The 19,603-nt window shown below is 38.0% G+C and overlaps 1 protein-coding gene across 2 annotated transcripts in view; it reads right to left on the bottom strand.

The window, feature by feature from the left end:
• Positions 1–7,053: 7,053 nt before the first annotated feature.
• SH3BGRL2 (SH3 domain binding glutamate rich protein like 2) overlaps positions 7,054–19,603 on the bottom strand; it is a 166,166-nt gene continuing 153,616 nt past the window's right edge. For both annotated transcript variants that reach the window (XM_055391966.2, XM_004044323.5), the window contains 2 exons: positions 14,142–14,222; positions 7,054–11,218 (listed from right to left, as the gene is read on the bottom strand). In XM_055391966.2, coding sequence (XP_055247941.1) covers positions 11,207–11,218; positions 14,142–14,222 — 93 coding nt within the window. In that variant the 3' untranslated portion in view covers positions 7,054–11,206. The remainder of the gene's footprint in view (positions 11,219–14,141; positions 14,223–19,603) is intronic.

The following is a 19,603-nucleotide window of genomic DNA, read 5'->3' as shown; positions in this document are numbered from 1 at the left end:
AAAACACTGAAACCTTTTGCTGTTAATGAACATGGCTAATTCCAGATGAAAAGTCACTAAGAGAATTCTTTTACAGAATCCTTTTATGACATGTACCAGTTTCCAGTTTATTGCATCTTAGCTCCAAATTCATGCTTCAATACCTGTTCTGTGATCATGGACAGAAATCCTTTAAAATTTTCTTCTTCACATTGAGCACAATGTTAAGCCTTTGTGGTGGAGCGTGCTGAAGGGATATTGCAGGAGGGAGGAGACTGTCTTGAAGTGTCTGGTTGCTGCATGGTATGACAGCAGTGCAGGTAGCTCTGCCCCAGCTCAGCAGCCCAGAACACGTGGCCTCTCAGGGAAGTTGCAGCTCTGGTCTGGCCTGGTGATAACCTCACACAGCCCTCTTGATGTGAACACCATGTACTCCAGACCTCCTGTCTGCACTGGTGCCCCTTCTCTCTGCAAGCCCGGCCACTGGCTGAGGCTCACCTGGCCCCAGCTTGCACTCTAGAGGGTTGCTTCCTGCTTGCCCAGTGAACTTCTCTACCATCCTGTGGACTGCAAATACAACTTTACAAGGAGTCTGAAGCCCAGCATTCCTTCCAAGTCTGTCCTTCCTTGGATAGTCTCCCTTACCCCTAAGAAAAAATACAGAGTTTTCTTATATCTGATAGTCACTCTTTTACCAGAGTTCAGCATTTCTTTATATTTAACTTCCCCTGTTTAAATCACGGTGTGATGTTTATCTCCTAATTGGTCTTAGACTGACAAAAAATATTTCAAACTTTCTAACTGGTAATTGTCAGCAGAAAAGATGACAGGAATCAAAGTTCTAGTGATACAGTAAGAAAAAAACTAGACTTTTCAGTACATGGGCATATATTTATCAGATAAACACATACTAATAAACCATGTATTTCATTTGACTGTAGAGTCAGTTTTTATATGCAAATTTATTGCATACAAGTTTAAAAAAGGACATACAAGTAATTGCTCTCTTTGGGTTACATAACTGATATGGTCTGGCTGTATGTCCCCACCCAAATCTCATCTTGAATTATAATCCCACATGTTGGGTGAGGGAGCTTGTGGGAGGTGATTAAATCATTGGGGTGGTTCTCCATGCTGTTCTCCTGTTAGAGTGAGTCTTGCAAGATCTGATGGTTTTATAAGTGTCTGACATTTCCCCTGCTGGCACTTCTCTCCCCTGCCACCATGGGAAGGACATATTTGCTTCCCCTTCTGCCATGATCATAAGATTCCTGAGGCCACCCCAGCTATGCGGAACTGTGAGTCTTTCCTTTATAAATTACTATCTCAGGTATTTCTTCATAGCAGCGTGAAAACGAATGAATACAAAAGCTGACCCAAATGAAATAGCAAAAAATAAAAAACACCAAAAAAAGCAGCTCCTGAGATACTAAACAGTGAACATTTATGCTCACAGGTAAGTTACAGAGCACTACACTTTCTTCAACAATACAATGCAAGCAAGTATAATACTCAGTATCAACATACTGCACAAAATTGTCTTAATACAAGATAAGAGATAATGGATTTGTTTTTTATAACAACATATTTGGGTTTAAACTGGTGACTGGTGATTATGCCCTTACTGAAATAAGAGAAGGTTTATTTTCTCCTTTCTCAGATGTTCATCAGGTAAAAGACACAAACCAAAGTACAAAGAAAAAAAATTACTTGTTAGCACAAAATTCTCAGGCTTTGGCTGACAGCTTATTTGTTGATGCAAAGGATGCTATTTCAATCAGAAAAATATTGGAATTAAATTATAAGGTACTGAAAAATATTAGCAATAAAAGGGCCATTTGCATCAGGGAGACTAATAAGCAGTTTGCAGTTATGGTGAAAACATTGTGGAAATCAGGTCTTCATCAACACTTAAAATTCGCTTTCTAAAATGTGGCATTTCAGGGAGAGAGCTGTCTTTTCAGGTAGACACCACCACCACCTAAATTCCTTTAGCATCAACTTGTCATTTTGCCTGCATCTATCTGATTCCAGCAGTATCTTGCCCATCCACACTGCAGATTTAACTGGTTACATGTTTTGGAGTTTGGGTAAAGTTACCTCTAGAGAACTGGGTCACTCTGGAATGTTTTCACTTAGAGGCAGCCTAGTGCCCTCAATGGGTCAATGATAGGGCAGGGCTTTCCTGCTGCTGTTGTTCAGAAGCCATCCACAAGTCCGAACGCTGGAGTCATCTTAACCTACTAAATATGTAACTGCTAAAATTCTGTTTGCAAAGCCCCCTTATGACTAGGATGGAAAAACTGTCATTATTCAGCTCCTCATCTACAATTAGGATACAGCATAATAATAAACATTTACTAGGTATGTAAAACGGTACAGTAAGGGAGGCTGCAGTTGGAGTTATTCCTTCGGGTTCCTAGTCTGGGAAGTGAATATTGCTGTTGTCATCACTTTTGTTAGCCATACCAGTTGGTTAGGACATGGCTAGGAGCAGATTGTTTAAGAGTGGTTCACCACTAAAGACAGGGAAGGAGGGAGAAAAGGATTCCTCTGGGCTAGGGTCACAAAGTCCATGCCAAATTGCTGGTCTTTTAGCCCAGCTATTGATCTCAGAGTTGGTCTTGGAGCCAAGCTGTGGGCTGTCTCAGGGCCCAGAATCCGTATTTCAACCTAGTGATGTTATTAGTACATGACCTGAAATAGGCAGGGAAGAAAATAAAAGAGAATGTAAACAAATGGGATAATCATATCAATAAACTAAATCAAATTATCATGAACAATGTTTGTCTGTATTTATCTGGGACAAGATAAATACAGGCAAACCCAAAAGCTAAATCTCCAAAAGCTAAATCTCACACAGGTGTGTGTAGTAATTCATTAGAATGACAAAGGATGAGACCCAAAGCAACACGTGAAGTAGCTACACCACACAGAGATGGCTGGCATCTCCTGGGCTTGCAAGGGTATAACACAATCACTCTTATTTCAGGAAAGGATCCCAAACAAAATTATGCAAAAAAATTCCTCCACTTAATGAGTGCTGTTACCATCAATTATAATGAAAAAATAATACTGGTTTTCCCCCCAGAATTACTATGCTAAGAGAATAGCAAAAAGAAATGGTTAAAAAGCCTGGGCAGGACAGGCGCAGTGGCTCATGTCTGTAATCCTAGCACTTGGGAGGCTGAGGCAGGCAGATCACCTGAGGTCCAGAGTTCGAGACCAGCCTGGCCAACATGACAAAATCCTGTCTTTACTAAAAAAAAAAAAAAAAATTAGCTGGGCATGGTGGGGCACACCTGTAATCCCAGCTACTTGGAAGGCTGAGACATGAGAATTGCTTGGACTTGGGAGGCAGAAGCTGCAGTGAGCCAAGATTGTGCCACCACACTCCAGCCTGGGCAACGGAGTGTGACTGTCTTCAAAAAAAAAAAAAAAAAAAAAGCTTGAGCAGGGAAAGGAAGAATTTTCCCTTAATAATTACATGTTCTGTTTTTAATTTTTGGCAATAATGCCCAAAGGAACCTTTTTTTTTTTTTTTTTTTTGAGACAGAGTCTTGCTCTGTTGCCTAGGCTGGAGTGTGGTGGCATGATCTCAGCTCACTGCAACCTCCGCCTCCCGGGTTCAAGCAATTCTCCTGTCTCAGCCTCCAAAATAGCTGGGATTACAGGTGTGCATCACCATGCCCGGCTATTTTTTGTATTTTTAGTAGAGATGGGATTTCACTGTGTTGACCAGGCTGATCTCCAACTCCTGACATCAGGTGATCTGCCTGTCTCGGCCTCCTAAAGTGCTGGGATTACAGGCATAAGCCAACGCACCCAGCCCAGAATGAAACTTTTAAAAGACAAATTATCCACATATTCTTCTTCTTTTTTTTTTTCTTGTAAGACAGGGTCTTGCTCATTGTCCCAGCTGGAGTACCATAGCGTGATCATGGCTCACTACAGCCTCAAACATCTGGGCTAAAGGAATCCTTCTGCCTCAGCCTCCCTAGGAGCCTCCTGACTACAGGTGTGTGCCACCATACCTGGCTAACATTTTTATTGTTTGTAGAGAAGAGATCTTGCTGTGTTGCCCAGGCTGGTCTTGGATTCCTGGCCTTAAGCAACCCTCCCACCTCGGCCTCCTAAACTACTAGGATTAACAGGTATGAGTCACTGCACCTGACCAGATTATTCATATATTCTTACAAGCTCAACTGAGTTTTATAGATACAAAGAATTAACATTTTAGAAAATTTAGGACTAAACCCTATTAATAGTCATCACTGTTCTGCAGATTGTAGATGGTATCCATGTGGTTCATTAAGTTCCCTTTTTTAAAAAAAGGAAAAAAATATACAAATGCCACCATGATTTAATTCACAGATATAGACCAATTCAACAGGAAACATCAACTTTATAAGATGACAGAGTAACAAGAAACTGGACACAGAGACATTGCAGTTGCATTAGTATTGATAAGCTATAGTGTAGGTGTGTATACACAAACAGAGAGAGACAGGAATAGTACTCAGCCTTAAAAAAGGAGATCATGTTGCCACAACATGGATAAACTGGAAAAAAAAAAAAAGGTCAAATATAGAGAGAATAAAACAGTGGTTACTAAGTCTGGGTTGGGGGGCAAGGTGGAAAAATGTAGGTCAGAGGATATAAAGTAGCAAATATGTAGGATAAACAAGCCTAAAGATCCAAAGGCACAATATTAGGCCTGTAGTTAATAGCATATTCTATTCAGGATTTTTGCTAAAAGCATAGATTATAGCTGCTCTTGCCACAAGGAGCGAAAATGGGTAACTATGTGAGATGACGGATATATTAATTTGTTCCACGATAGTAACCATTTTACTACAAATACGTTTCTTATAACATCATGTGGTATGCCTTAAATATACACAATAAAATGTATTTTAAAAAATACAAACATGCCACTGTGAATTAGTTCACAGAAACCAATTCAACAGGAGACTGAGTTTATACGATGATGCAGTAACCACAGACTGGGCACACAAAGGGATGTCACATATTATGAGAACATACAAACATTATTCTGTTTTTCCAGGAAAAAAAAATAACCTTCTCTTTCACTACAAAAAGTGCTTCAACCTAGAGGAACAAAAAAGCAAAATGAGAAAAATATTTATCTTGGCAGCAGTATTAGAAAATTATGTTCCTGAAGATATTCACATTTCCTTTCAGTATTACAAAGGAAAGAAGGTGACATTTTGCCAAAACCCAAAAAGCCTTTTAAAGGTATTAATTTCTCTATTGTAAATTCAGGTGAAGAGGTTTGTACAGAACAGTATTGTCCAGTAGAAACATAATACAAGCCATATATGTAATTTTAAATTTTCTAGTGTCCACCTTAACAAAAAGGAAAAATAAATTTTAATACTTAATTTAACCCAATATATCTAAAATATTATTTCAATATATAACCAATATAAAAATTATTAATGAGATATTTTATTCTTCCTTTCACACTAAGTCTTCAAAATCTGGAATATATTTACATTCACATCACAAAGTCAACTAGGCACAATTCAAGTGCTCAACAGCTATATAGGGTTTGTTGGTACCACACTGGATAGCACTGTTCTAAACTACAGAGCTTTCGTTTCTATAACATTAGTATGACAGATTCTTGTGCTAGAGCTTTTTTAGTGGAAAGTTTCATTATAATGAATTTTATTATTATAGGGCCAAAAATGATGTATATTACAACAGTGTGGAGTGCTATTTTACAAAAAGGTCTAAATCTTTGTCCTATTCATTGTAAGCAACACCAAGTTTTCAGTTAATATGCTTTCAAATACCAGGGTCCTCAGTCTATCAAAAATGTCATGCCCTCAGTTACCAGGGGCCCAGAAGATACAACTGCATTCTAGTTTCTTGTTCTTCTACCTGCCAGTTGGCTTACACATAGGAACATGCTGCCACCACAATACACTTGGTCATATTCAGCATGATGCTGATCTACCTCACTCAGCTTAAGGATTATTTAATTGGGTATGGGTTCAATACAATCTCCTATTACTTAAAGAAGTAATTTTTTAATGTGCATTTACGTGTAACATCATTTTGGCCTATTGCTCTAGGCCCATTATATGGTGACATACTAAGGAGATGTGCATATATAAACATCCAGTCTATATAAAGGTTTCTTGTTGGTGAAATTCTGTAGCAGAAAACTAGATTATAACATTAATAAAATTAATTTATTACTAAATAACTGGAATTGATGAGCTTTAAAATGGTGTCAAAGAAGACACCCTTCTAGAGCACAGAGGAGCTCCCGAAGTCAACTATTGGCTGATATGCTGACAAGGTAAAAAATAGCACACAAGAAAAAAAAATATATATGTATTTAACTTTATTTTCTCCAAATAGAATAAAGATTCACATGCTTAGCATATTTCTGGAAATGGCCTCAGAAAAGTTGTGTACTCTAAATCTGGTTTCTCTTCACTTTAATGATTAAATAAATGTTGACCAATTAAATATTAAATATAAAGAAACTTTAAAAATTAATCATTAAAACACAACTCAATAGGAAGAAAGGCAAAAGACATGAAGAGGGATTGCCAAGAAAAAGAAACAAGAATTCCCATAATAAAACATGTTCAACTTACTAATAATCAAAAATTTACAAAATGAAACCACAATGAGGTAACATTTTATACTCCCCAGCTTGGCAAAAATGCAACTCTGACAATCTCAAACATTGGCAAAGATTTAGAGTCCTGCAAATTCTAGTATACTGGTGGGGAGCATAAATTAGTACTTTGGATAGCAATTTGGCCTTATCTATTAAAACTGATGATGTGCTTTTATTGTATAAACCAGCAATCCTATTCAAGGTATACATCCATTCTTGAGTATGTACACCAGAAGTCACATAAAAGAATATTCACAGCAACATTACCTTTTTCTATTTCAAACAAAGATGCAGTTCAATAAGCACCAGCTGGAGAAGAGAACATGTGATATATTCATAATGAAATAATATTTAGCAGTGAAAAAACTCCGATGGCAATGAACATAAAAAGGAGGTGACAGAAGAATACATTCAGTTTAATTCCATTTATTATTCTTTAAGGATACATACTTGGAGATAAAGTGATGAAAGACAAGAAGGCTATGGTCAACACAAAGTTCAGTACAGGGGTTCCCTCTATCAGACAGGGATAGAGATAGGTTCAGGAAACAGCACACGGTACCTCAAAGGAAAGGCAATAAGGTGGGCGGTAGGCACACAGGGGTTTGTTTATTGTCATTATTATTACTCTTTATACTTTAGCATATATATTATATGTGTATATACATATCTATATTCCATTGCATGTATGAAATTTTTTAAAAATTCAAATGGCTTATAACAAAAACAAATTATGTATAATGTCTCAAATGGTGAATCACAGCCTGGAGGCTCTCAATTTACCTCCACTCTATCATTGAACCCTGGCTAAAACTGCTGCTTTGTTTCTATTCCCCTCATACTTGAGAGTAGAGATATTGCCCTGCTCTGACAATACTTACCACATTTTAGGGGCTTGATCCATGCTGACAGAAAGGATGAACAAACAAACCTGACATGTATTTCTAGAAGAACTAGGAAAACTCTGAAGATCTGAATCACAAGTAGGCAGTGATCATTTTGGTTTCACACATTTCTGCAAACCCACAGCTCGTTCCCTCTGATCCCTTCCTCCACCCTCCTTCTGTTCTGGTGCGCAGGGCTTGAAATCGTTCAGTGCTGAGATCAACCTCAAACAATGCCTTCAGAAATACTGTTTTCTTCTGCTTTCTGATGTGGCTGCTACAAAGGTAATAGGGGCCGCAGCCACTCTGCCCCTGTCTTCTGCACCCAATTCAGAGAACATGACCACCAGCCTGTGGCTTCAGTGTACTCAGGAGATCAGTCATCCATTTGAACCACCCCACCCAACCCAGGGGCTGAGTGATTTAACTCCATCCTCAGTCCTGATCACTGTCTGAGATGAATCTGTGGTGTCCTCCCAACACCCTCGTGCAGGACCTCATGTCTGGCTCCTTGAATGATCACACGATCTGTTTGTATTTTTACAATTTAATGTGCTGCTTTCATGCATGAGGTTCACAGGCAAGAGTAAAATCACAGCCTCTCAACTAAACAGAACTAAAATTAAGAGAGGTGTGAAAAATGGTAGGGAACAAACACTCCATTTTCAGAATATGTGTTTTCTGGAATTTATTCTCCTTTATGCTGAATATAAAATATGTGATTTCACCAATGCTTTAAGAGACAAACACATACAAGTTGAAATCTGAAAACAATAATTATATGGAGCAAAGTGCAGCCTGACACTTAACAAAAGCTGTTAAATGAAAAGTATCTCTAGAAAAAGCAAAACCCCTATAGTAAAATCAAACACAACAGAAAGAAGCTTTGGTACTTTTCAATAACGGGAGACAAAAAAAAGTTTAGTTTATTATTAAATTCATGTAATATAAAAACATCTATGTGGAGGTATTGAATTAAATCTATAAAACAGAAACAAATCTAGAATATATTAGAGTCTGAGGTGAAAAAATACCTTGCTTTCCTCTTCTTTGATTGTAATAAAACACCAGAATTTGGAAAAACAAGTATTTTCCCAACTAAATTTTCTTCTGGTCTGTACACACCTAGCAGGATGGCACTCCATATTTTATCTAATTTTAAAATGGCATAAGTTGATTTTTAGCAGCACATTTCCTTTGCTCCAACAAGCCTACTACAGGAAATAAAAATTCTGTCTTGAAATGCCCTTGATATGAAATCTATGCCTACAATTCCCATCCACTTCTTTCCTAGTATTTTAAGACTGTGATTATCAAAATCTAAAGGCAGCTAGTTAAAGAAGGGAACAAGAAAATCATTACTATATGTTTCAAAATCAGCTGATAAAAGAATACAAGTAAGGACCCCATATTCTCTGAACTAAGTGTGGTCCCAGAGGGCAACATCTTGGTACTCTGTGGAGCCTGGGTACCATGTAAATGCCACACACTGTGCTGCTGCCTCACTCATAACAAGTACAGCACCACTCGAGACTGGTCTCCTGTATTTCTTTGCTGATCAAAAAAAAAAAAAAAAATGGGGTGGGGAGATGATACATAACTGTGATGGTAATTTAGCATTACTACCCACTAGTCTGTTTACTACAATCATAATAGGTATACTATGGTTAACTCAAAAATTATAATATAAGACAAATCTGGGTAGCTTTGTCTAGCAAGTATGGTATTGATCCTATAACCCCAGCAGTTAACTTGCAAAGCCTCAACCTTACCAAGTTGGTTCTTGGCACTCACTAGCAAGAGTAGACTAAATGTTAGCTGAGTAATGAATTACAACATGACAATTTTTACAACTGCTTAAAAAGAAATTCTAAGTTTCATCAGAAGACTCACATACTCAAACACAATATCCAGTTAAAAAAAAATTCCTGGATAGTCCCTGGGATTTGTCAAATGGAATTTGACCTGGATCTTACTTAATGACAACTAACCAGTAATATCCATAATTTGACAACAGCTTCCCTTGAAGAGAAAATTGTGGATCATGTGTCCATTCTACTTAAGTAGAAATCTGTCATACTTTCCTTCTGGTTGTAATCCTGGACTACAAATCTCAGGTTGGGATTTCAGCCTTAGCATTCAACAAGTTCTTTAGTCTACATTTAGCAAGGCATGGGGCGGAGTGCTGGGCACAGGTGACAGGGCTGTAATTCTTCTGCTCTTTCAATTTCTTATAAATTTCCTGCTCAGAATTATAATGAAAAGTCCAGAATCAGGATGCTAGAAATAAAATATTTTAGGCAGCCCTCTGAAAATTTATCCTATTCAAGGCTGTTCCCATGTTTGGCAATTTAAAACTCTAAGTTTAAAAAAAAATTAAGCATCCCTGTTATAGGGACAAGAATGCAGAAAAATAGCCTCTGCTCTAATGAAGTAGATATGTTCGATGTTCATCAGCATCCACTCCAATAGGAGTATAGATTTTTCTTGACAAGTACAATTCCGGGTTACTCTCTTTCTCATATGTGTTGCTCTGAAAACTTACTTGTGCTCATATACAGAATGAGAACAAGTATCTGCATTACTCTGAAAAATATAAGGCTGTACATTGGCCAGAAATATGAGCAAGCAAAATGAGAGGCAAATGAAAAGTAACAAAAGGAAAAATTAAATTTTACTACAACATTGGTATATTTTAATATGTCTAATCAAGGGTTCACAAAATATATCTAACTGAGATTCTCCTTTCTCAAAAAATATAGTCCCTTCACAAAATAGAAGCAGCAGCTGTCTGTTAGGGGAGCTGGATTAAAAAATATATGAACTTATGTATTATAAATAAATTGCTAGAGCTGAAAATGCCTTCAGATACTCGTCAGACAATTTTCCTATAAATTCACTAATTAGTGCACCACTTAAAATATATCTTTCAAGCAGTCTCAGGCATTTGGGTGAAACTTGCCCCTTGCAAGAAATAAAGAAGCATATATTTCAAATAGCAATTATTGTCATCCCAGTAACTTAGTTCTGATCACTTGATGTTACAACAGGGATTTCTGGAAACATCTGTAGGAGCTTGGATAATATGTGGGGGTAAGAGTTTCCATTACTAAAACAAGTCTAGAATATCTAACTTTTTCACCAGGTGTTATTACAAAGCGTGGGAACCGTGATGTTTGTAACTGATTCTGCAGCAAAAATCTTCAACACCCTTTGTCAACCAGCGCTGCTTTTTTTCCTTCTGATTCAAAGATTCTAACAACTTGGCAGACATATTTCAAAGATGCAATCCAGGCAGCTTAAAGAGAAGTGGGTTTACGCAATTCCGGCATCTACTATAACCTAGGGCAGATCCAACATTTTCTCTCTGACGGTGCTACCCACTTATCTTTCAGTCATTAAGAAAGTACACCTGTAACAGGTGATGGTATTTCCAGGTGAGTGAGGCAACTGCAGGCAAATAGAATAAGAAAAAAAAAAATCCACCACCTGATTTGGTTTAAAGCAATCATGCAATTCTCATTATAGCCACATCTTTCAAAAACACCTTTTCCGTGGCAAGCAAAGTTACTGATAATGCGTGTGGCTTTTGTCACAGTGATGCATTAGGTAAGCATGTGTGTGCTGAGTACCAGGGGGTGCTTCAAAATGCATCTCCATCATCTTCCACTCTTCTTCTCTAAGGTTCTGCCTATAAAAAAAAAAAAAAAAAAAAGGTCAGTTATTGCATTACATCGACAAGAAAATTCACCCTTCGCAGGGGTTTTTTAAATGTCAGGAACAAAGATGTTGGAAATCATAACAGATCACCTCCACGTGATTGATAAGAGAAAATCCTGGGTTTCAGCATCAGAGCCCAGATTTAAATCACACCCACCCGACCTGCCAAATATAAAAGTGGAAAGAAAGCTGCATGTTTTCAATGACCTACTGAGATTCCTCTCAGAGGTACTGTTCCACTTGTGTATGGCTGGGTGGTGGGTTACCTTGCTCAGAGGGCCTGCAGAGATGCCCGTTAATAGCAACCCAAGATGAAGAACCACTCTAGAACGACCATATCTGTTAGTAAAGAGTCGCTGCCCCAATCCCCCAACTGCCACCCCTGTGCACCCTCCCCCTTGAGCCAATGGATAAAGAGCTGACATCTGGCACAGGGGGCTTCTGTGGCCTGCTCAAGCTCTGGCCAGTCAGCACCCAGTGTTGACTGGTTGTTACCTACTTTGGATATTACCCCTGAAAGCTAGGGATCTGAAAGTACAATCTTCTATGACAGGCCCTTCTTGGGGTCTACTAAATTTTAACTTTGATGGTTTTCTACCTAAAAAGTATTGGTGAAATGGCCTCCCTTTCTCAGAATTAGTTGGCTATCACAATGGGCCAGCCACTGTGGGCTCCAGCCAACTACAAGGGAAACTGAGATCCCCCCACCACCCCCACCAGGGATTCCATACCATCTAATATTTACATACTTTAAAAAACCTCTTCACAGGACAAACAACATATCCAGCGCCAATGTGGCCTGCAGGCCACCATCTAGAGACCGCTAACCTACCTTTGCCCCTCCCACTATGGAGGGCAGCCCAGTCAGAGCCTACACTGCACCTGGGCCTGTTGGGCCCATGAATGTCCTCTCCTATCAAGTAAGAGCAATTATAGGTGCTAATGATGTCTTTATGTTTCCTGATAGGCTTTGTTGCCATGTTTTTTATGTGTGTATACCACACAAGGAGTAGGAAAGGAAAAGAGAAAAGAGGGCTTTCATCTTTTAGTACATTAAACCTGTGAACACTCTGTCAAAGCCTTAGACTATAGACTGTATGATGAATCACTACCAAGGTAAAAAATAGAAGATTAGAAGAGAGAAAATGCTAAATTGTTCTTGAAGACATTTTCACTTCTCTCATACAACGATGAAGTATGAGTTACTATTAGCTTTTAAAGCCCTAAGTGGTTCATGGAGAGTGGCAAAGACCTTGTGCTATGGACATCTGCTCTGGTCCCAGATACTCCTGTCCAGGTATAACTGATTTAGGTCCCTGAAAATGGTGGGCTGAATGGGGGCAGTGTCCAGGGCCCTCACTACCTTTGGGATGGTCCCCTGAAATCAAGTTAACTTCAGTGACACCAAGATCAACTTTAATACTGTGGCCACAAACCATGTGAGAATGTGTATTTCATAGACCATAGATTTCCTGAGAAACTGGTGAGAAAATACATTTCTTTGAAGAATAAAGAAGTCAGCCCACAGTCTCTAAAGAATTTACATATTTGGGGAAAACGGGAACAAGCAGTATTTTTTTAAAAGGTTTTTGCATAGACAATGATGCCCGCTGGATTTATGTATCCATTAGACTACTCCATCCTAGTTTTTTCCAGTTCTTTGAAGATAAATCTGGACTTTTAATATCTCTGGATGAAATACGTTATAAAAATACTCTAATTTTCCTAACAAGTATTCAAATGTTCCATCTTTATAAAAGTAGTTTTAAGAACCTTTAAATACGGTATGCGTGGGTTTTGCCTCTGCTTAAAACATGTGCATGGAAACCACCCACAACCATCTGTGGACTTACTGATGTAAAAACAAAGCACGATTTCACATTGGCTATGCACTGCAGATGCTGGTCTATAATTTATGTTATTGAGGGTCCCTGCCTTCTTCCTACAGGTATGCCAGAGATGGTACAAATCCTGGGTAGCCTCAAAAGACCTACTATTTTAAGACATCGAAGTTCTAGGAAATGTACTTTTATTTCGGTTGTGTTAAAAATAGACATATTAGAATTCAGTCTCAATTTGAAACACTCAAAACTTCAATTACTATGTATATAAAGACTGCAAGGAAATACAAAAAATGTCAATGTGGTTAGCTCTGGGTGGTGATTTTAATTCTTTGTTTTACCCTTTTTAAATATTTTCCCAATTCAAAAAAAGGAGTCTAGGCTACTTTCATAATCAGAAAGAAAATGTGTGTTTTAAAAGAAGAAATAATATCAAAATAGTACCTTACTTAATAAAGAAATGTTTTTTTCTTTTTTGAAAGTGAATCTATAAGCTTAACAAAGTTGTGATAACACACATCATTTCTAGTTCTAAACATGAGAAAATATTGGCTCTTTTATGTTTTCTAAAAGACATATGACTTAAGAAAGTGGCTTCAAAATATTTTGATTAAGGAATTGAAGATTTTTTTCAAGGTTGACCATTTATTATTATAGACCATCTCTTCTCCAATGAAAGTAAATTTAAAACACCTTTAAATATGACTCTGAGTCTGCTATTTCAAAAAATGTAAAGTAAAAACATTTGCAATTTTAAACAGAAAGCACCTACTAGTTTTTGCTACCTTAAATTCTTGGAGGAATGGGGTATAAATTAAAAATAAGGTAATATTCTAATTTATAGCAACAATTGAAAAATTGGGGGGGAAAACAAAAAACTAGCCTCTGTTGTATGTTTTAACACTGGGTAGTCTCTAATTATGCATCAGAGGAAGCAAAACCCCCAAATCTAAGAAACTATATATGCATTCCTCTAACACCATCACTCTACATCTCTAAGAAAAATTCAAAAGAGATGAATTCTAAAACAAGAATAAGAAAAGATTTACCTACCTTTGATGCCAACCGTGGTTTCAGGCCTAAAAATGAAAAGACTGTGTTGCTTTCCTTGGATTCAAAAAAACTGTCATAATCCTAGAAAAAAAGGGAAGGAGAAAATAAACCAACAAAAGCAAACAATTATCTTTATATTTGGTGCTTTGGACAAATTCTTTATGGAAGTAAAAAATGTACCATTGCTCCATCCAGATCAGGGAAAAGCTAAATAAATCTGCTGAATTAGTCTGCTTGCACGTAAAAATTTATTTTAGTATGATGAAGAATGTAACAAGTTTTTAACCCAAAACCTATGACAAGATTAAAATGTAAAACATTTGGTGACAGAAATGAAATAGGGACACACTCCTTTTCCTTTGTGGGCCAAACTAACATTTGTCTGTGTGAATCACTCTGACCTAAGATTTTACTCTAGGTCTTCAGTATGGAAGGCTGCCTCCCAATTCCACTCTTGATATTTTGTTATCTAGGGTTTTGAAAAAATCACTGGGTAAACAAAGCTGTAAAGGTCTCCATGTGTCAATGAAAGTGTGTCTTATTCTGCTTCTGAAGTTTTCCACATTCTTTGAGACCATCTCCTTAGAGGGAATAAAAAGATCAAATAAAAACTAAAGGAAACTATATTCTCTATAATATTTACCTTTGCCTCAAACATATAGAATCATTTTTCTCTTCCTACCTTCACAAGAAGGCATCAAGGAATTCTGGTCAATCTGTTCAACTGTTTCTTTTCAAAAGTTTGCATTTATCATATGTAAAGCAGTCTTAAAATTTGGTAATTTGATAACTTTATCCTAAGGATAAATAATGTAAGCAAATGATGATCACAATCATTTTAGGCATTTGCTTTGTGCTAAGTGTCTTATAAATGTTATGTTATTAAATCTTCACCACAGCCTGCCGGGTTAGAGACTGGCTCAAGGCAAAGAAATATGTTGTTCAAGTTTGACAGCTAATAAGTGAGAGAACTGATATTTGGGCTCATGTTTCACTGACCTTGAAATTCACACTTTCTGTACTCTAGGGTGCATCCTGCCCAAAAGGAAACCAAGTATGGGGCACCACGTGTGCTGGAGTCACTGAGCGCTAATGAATCCATTGTTAAGCCAAGCCAACGGCATCTAAACTTGTAGAGATTCGCTTCCTGCAACGCATGCCTTGTCTGATTAAAAAATCTTTGAATTATTTGGTTCTGTGTACAGATCCTCTTCTCCAAAAGCTTTAGCAATTGAGTCTCGTGGTTTGGAAGGCAGTAGCCTCAGGTTTTTCACAGGCTGCTCCTTCTGTCATTTAGGATCAGCTCTAAAGAAAGGCCTTCCTTGACCAAGCCAAGAAGGAGCAACATGTCTGAAAAGAGCGATTTGGCCAAGTCTTCTTTGAAAACTGGCATTTAAGCTTACATCTGAAGGATGAATAGAGTTAGCCAAGTGAAGGACTGGGATGGGAGCATTCTTGGGCAGGGAGCAGCACTAGTGAAGTGTGAAGCTGGCAGGGTGGACAGGGATAAACATATGCTGGGCTTTGTAAACCAAGAAAATGATCTTGAATTTTATCTTAAGTACCAAAAGAAATAATATAAGGGTTTTGAGCAAGGGAGCAAAATGATCTAGTTTCTTTTAAGAAAATACCTAAATAACTGTGTGGAGAATGGCTCAAAAAAAGGGCAGCAAAAAGGAAAGCAGGGGAAAAAGGGGAGTACTTTGGCAATTGCAGTAAGCAATGGTGGCAGCTGGGCTGACGGCAGAGGGCAGCAGACAGGCTGCAGACACATTTTGGGGGTAGAAGTGATCATACTTGGTTGTGGATTTGATGGGGGTGATTAGGGAGAAATAAGAATTAAAGTGGCTCTGAACTTTCTGGCTTGATGAAAAAGACGAGAAAAAACAATCTGAAGGGAAGGTTGGAGTTCAATTTCAACATGTAATATTTGAGAAACTATATGAAACATTGAGTAAAGAAGATATCAACTGAGCAATTGGAGGTTCCTAATGGCTCTAGGATGTAGAGATTTCACGGAATTTGTAAGAAAATTTGTAATTTCTTATAAGACAAAATGTGATCCTAACTATGCCACAAAAACAGGTCAAAGTTTGACATGAAATACACGCAAAATCTCATGGACTGAAAATGTTACATTCTTTGTAATGAAGCTATTTCCAAAGAGTTGAGTAATAATTCCCTCATGAGAGTTCAAGAAATAATTCTGTTCAAAACATACTTTCTCTACCTGACAATTTGTTGACTATACTGAACGTGGTAAGAGGAGAAAGAGGGCTAAATTACAGCTAGATTTGTTCCATCCTTTAAGATATCAACTGGATGTAACTTAGTATACCTGCTCTCTCTATACCATATTCAGCCTCTACTCAGTCGAAAGTCTTTCCCTGGGGAAGCTCATTCATAGCAATGGCCCTGATTAAATTCACAATCTCTTGCCCTGACCTCTCTTCTGAGCTCTGGTTCCATAAAAGTCACTAACTGTTCACAGACTCTTAAACACAACAGGTCTTAACGACAATTCATGATCTTCCACTCCACAAACTAGATGTCTCAGAAAATGGCACCACTATTTACTGGGCCCTGTAACTCCAAAATCAACACATCACAGGACTCCTTTCTTCCCTCAACCACTAGTTTATATATATCCCTTAAGCCTCTCAATTTTTCCACGTTGGTCTCTACCAACCTGATCTAAGCTAGACTTCTGCAACAGCACCCCAACTTATCAGCCTTTGTCTAATCTCACTATTTCTACCCCATCACTCTCTCAAAGTGAAGACAGACTGATGTTTATAAAAACAGATTTGATAAACCGAATCCAGCAGCACATCAAAAAGCTTATCCACTATGATCAACTGGGCTTCATCCCTGGGATGCATGGCTGGTTCAATATATGCAAATCAATAAATGTAATCCAGCATATAAACAGAACCAAAGACAAAAACCACATGATTATCTCAATAGATGCAGAAAAGGCCTTTGACAAAATTCAACAACCCTTCATGCTAAAAACTCTCAATAAATTAGGTATTCATGGGATGTATCTCAAAATAATAAGAGCTATCTACGACAAACCCACAGCCAATATCATACTGAATGGGCAAAAACTGGAAGCATTCCCTTTGAAAACTGGCACAAGACAGGGATGCCCTCTCTCACCACTCCTATTCAACATAGTGTTGGAAGTTCTGGCCAGGGCAATCAGGCAGGAGAAAGAAATAAAGGGTATGCAATTAGGAAAAGAAGAAGTCAAATTGTCCCTGTTTGCAGATTACATGATTGTATATCTAGAAAACCCCATTGTCTCAGCCCAAAATCTCCTTCAGCTGATAAGCAACTTCAGCAAAGTCTCAGGATACAAAATCAATGTACAAAAATCACAAGCATTCCTATACACCAATAACAGACAAACAGAGAGCCAAATAATGAGTGAACTCCCATTCACAATTGCTTCAAAGAGAATAAAATACCTAGGAATCCAACTTACAAGGGATGTGAAGGACCTCTTTGAGGAGAACTACAAACCACTGCTCAATGAAATAAAGGAGGATACAAGCAAATGGAAGAACATTCCATGCTCATGGGTAGGAAGAATCAATATCATGAAAATGGCCATACTGCCCAAGGTAATTTATAGATTCAATGCCATCCCCATCAAGGTACCAATGACTTTCTTCACAGAATTGGAAAAAACTACTTTAAAGTTCATATGGAACCAAAAAAGAGCCCGCATCGCCAAGTCAATCCTAAGCCAAAAGAACAAAGCCGGAGGCATCATGCTACCTGACTTCAAACTATACTACAAGGCTACAGTAACCAAAACAGCATGGTACTGGTACCAAAACAGAGACATAGATCAGTGGAACAGAACAGAGCTCTCAGAAATAATGCTACATGTCTACAACCATCTGATCTTTGACAAACCTGACGAAAACGAGAAATGGGGAAAGGAGTCCCTATTTAATAAATGGTGCTGGGAAAACTGGCTAGCCATATGTAGAAAGCTGAAACTGGATCCCTTCTTTACACCTTATATAAAAATTAATTCAAGATGGATTAAAGACTTACATGTTAGACCTAGAACCACAAAAACCCTAGAAGAAAACCTACGCAATACCATTAGGACATAGGCATGGGCAAGGACTTCATGTCTAAAACAACAAAAGCAATGGCAACAAAAGCCAAAATTGACAAATGGGATCTAATTAAACTAAAGAGCTTCTGCACAGCAAAAGAAACTACCATCAGAGTGAACAGGCAACCTACAAAATAGGAGAAAATTTTCACAACCTACTCATCTGACAAAGGGCTAATATCCAGAATCTACAATGAACTCAAATAAATTTACAAGAAAAAAACAAACAACCCCATCAAAAAGTGGGCAAAGGATATGAACAGACACTTCTCAAAAGAAGACATTTATGTAGCCAAAAAACTCAGGAAAAAATGCTCATCATCACTGGCCATTAGAGAAATGCAAATCAAAACCACAATGAGATACCATCTCATACCAGTTAGACTGGTGATCATTCAAAAGTCAGGAAACAACAGGTGCTGGAGAGGATGTGGAGAAATAGGAACACTTTTACACTGTTGGTGGGACTGTAAACTAGTTCAACCATTGTGGAAGTCAGTGTGGTGATTCCTCAGGGATCTAGAACCAGAAATATCATTTGACCCAGCCATCCCATTACTGGGTAATGGGATTATAAATCATGCTGCTATAAAGACACATGCACTTGTATGTTTATTGTGGCACTATTCACAATAGCAAAGACTTGGAACCAACCCAAATGTCCAACAATGATAGACTGGATTAAGAAAATTTGGCACATATACACCATGGAATACTATGCAGCCATAAAAAAGGATGAGTTCATGTCCTTTGTACGGACATGGATGAAACTGGAAACCATCATTCTCAGCAAACTATCGCAAGGACAAAAAACCAAATGCTGCATGTTCTCACTCATAGGTGGGAATTGAACAATGAGAACACATGGACACAGGAAGGGGAACGTCACACACCGGGGACTGTTGTGGGGTGGGGGGAGGGGGGAGGAATAGCATTAGGAGATATACCTAATGCTAAATGACGAGTTAATGGGTGCAGCACACCAACATGGCACATGTATACATATGTAACAAACCTGCACATTGTGCACATGTACCCTAAAACTTAAAGTATAATAATAAAATTTAAAAAAAAACAAAAAAAACAAAAACAAAACAAACAAACAAAAAAACAGATTTGATCTCACCCTCTGCTTAAATCCTTTCCTTTGAGACTTCCCACTCCTTGTAAGATAGAGACTAAAATCCTTAATGTAATATGAAAGGCCCTACATGGCCTAGCTCTAATTCATCAGGTTTGGGGAGAAGAAGGATCTTTTTTGTTGTTGTTGAGATAGGGTCTCACTCTGTCACCCAGACTGGAGTGTAATGGTGTGTTCACAGCT

Source organism: Gorilla gorilla, chromosome 5 (genome assembly GCF_029281585.2).
Source record: "Gorilla gorilla gorilla isolate KB3781 chromosome 5, NHGRI_mGorGor1-v2.1_pri, whole genome shotgun sequence".
In the NCBI taxonomy this organism is placed as follows: domain Eukaryota; kingdom Metazoa; phylum Chordata; class Mammalia; order Primates; family Hominidae; genus Gorilla; species Gorilla gorilla.
The sequence above is the reverse complement of the archived record's forward strand: the minus strand, read 5'-3'. Positions and strand labels throughout refer to the sequence as shown.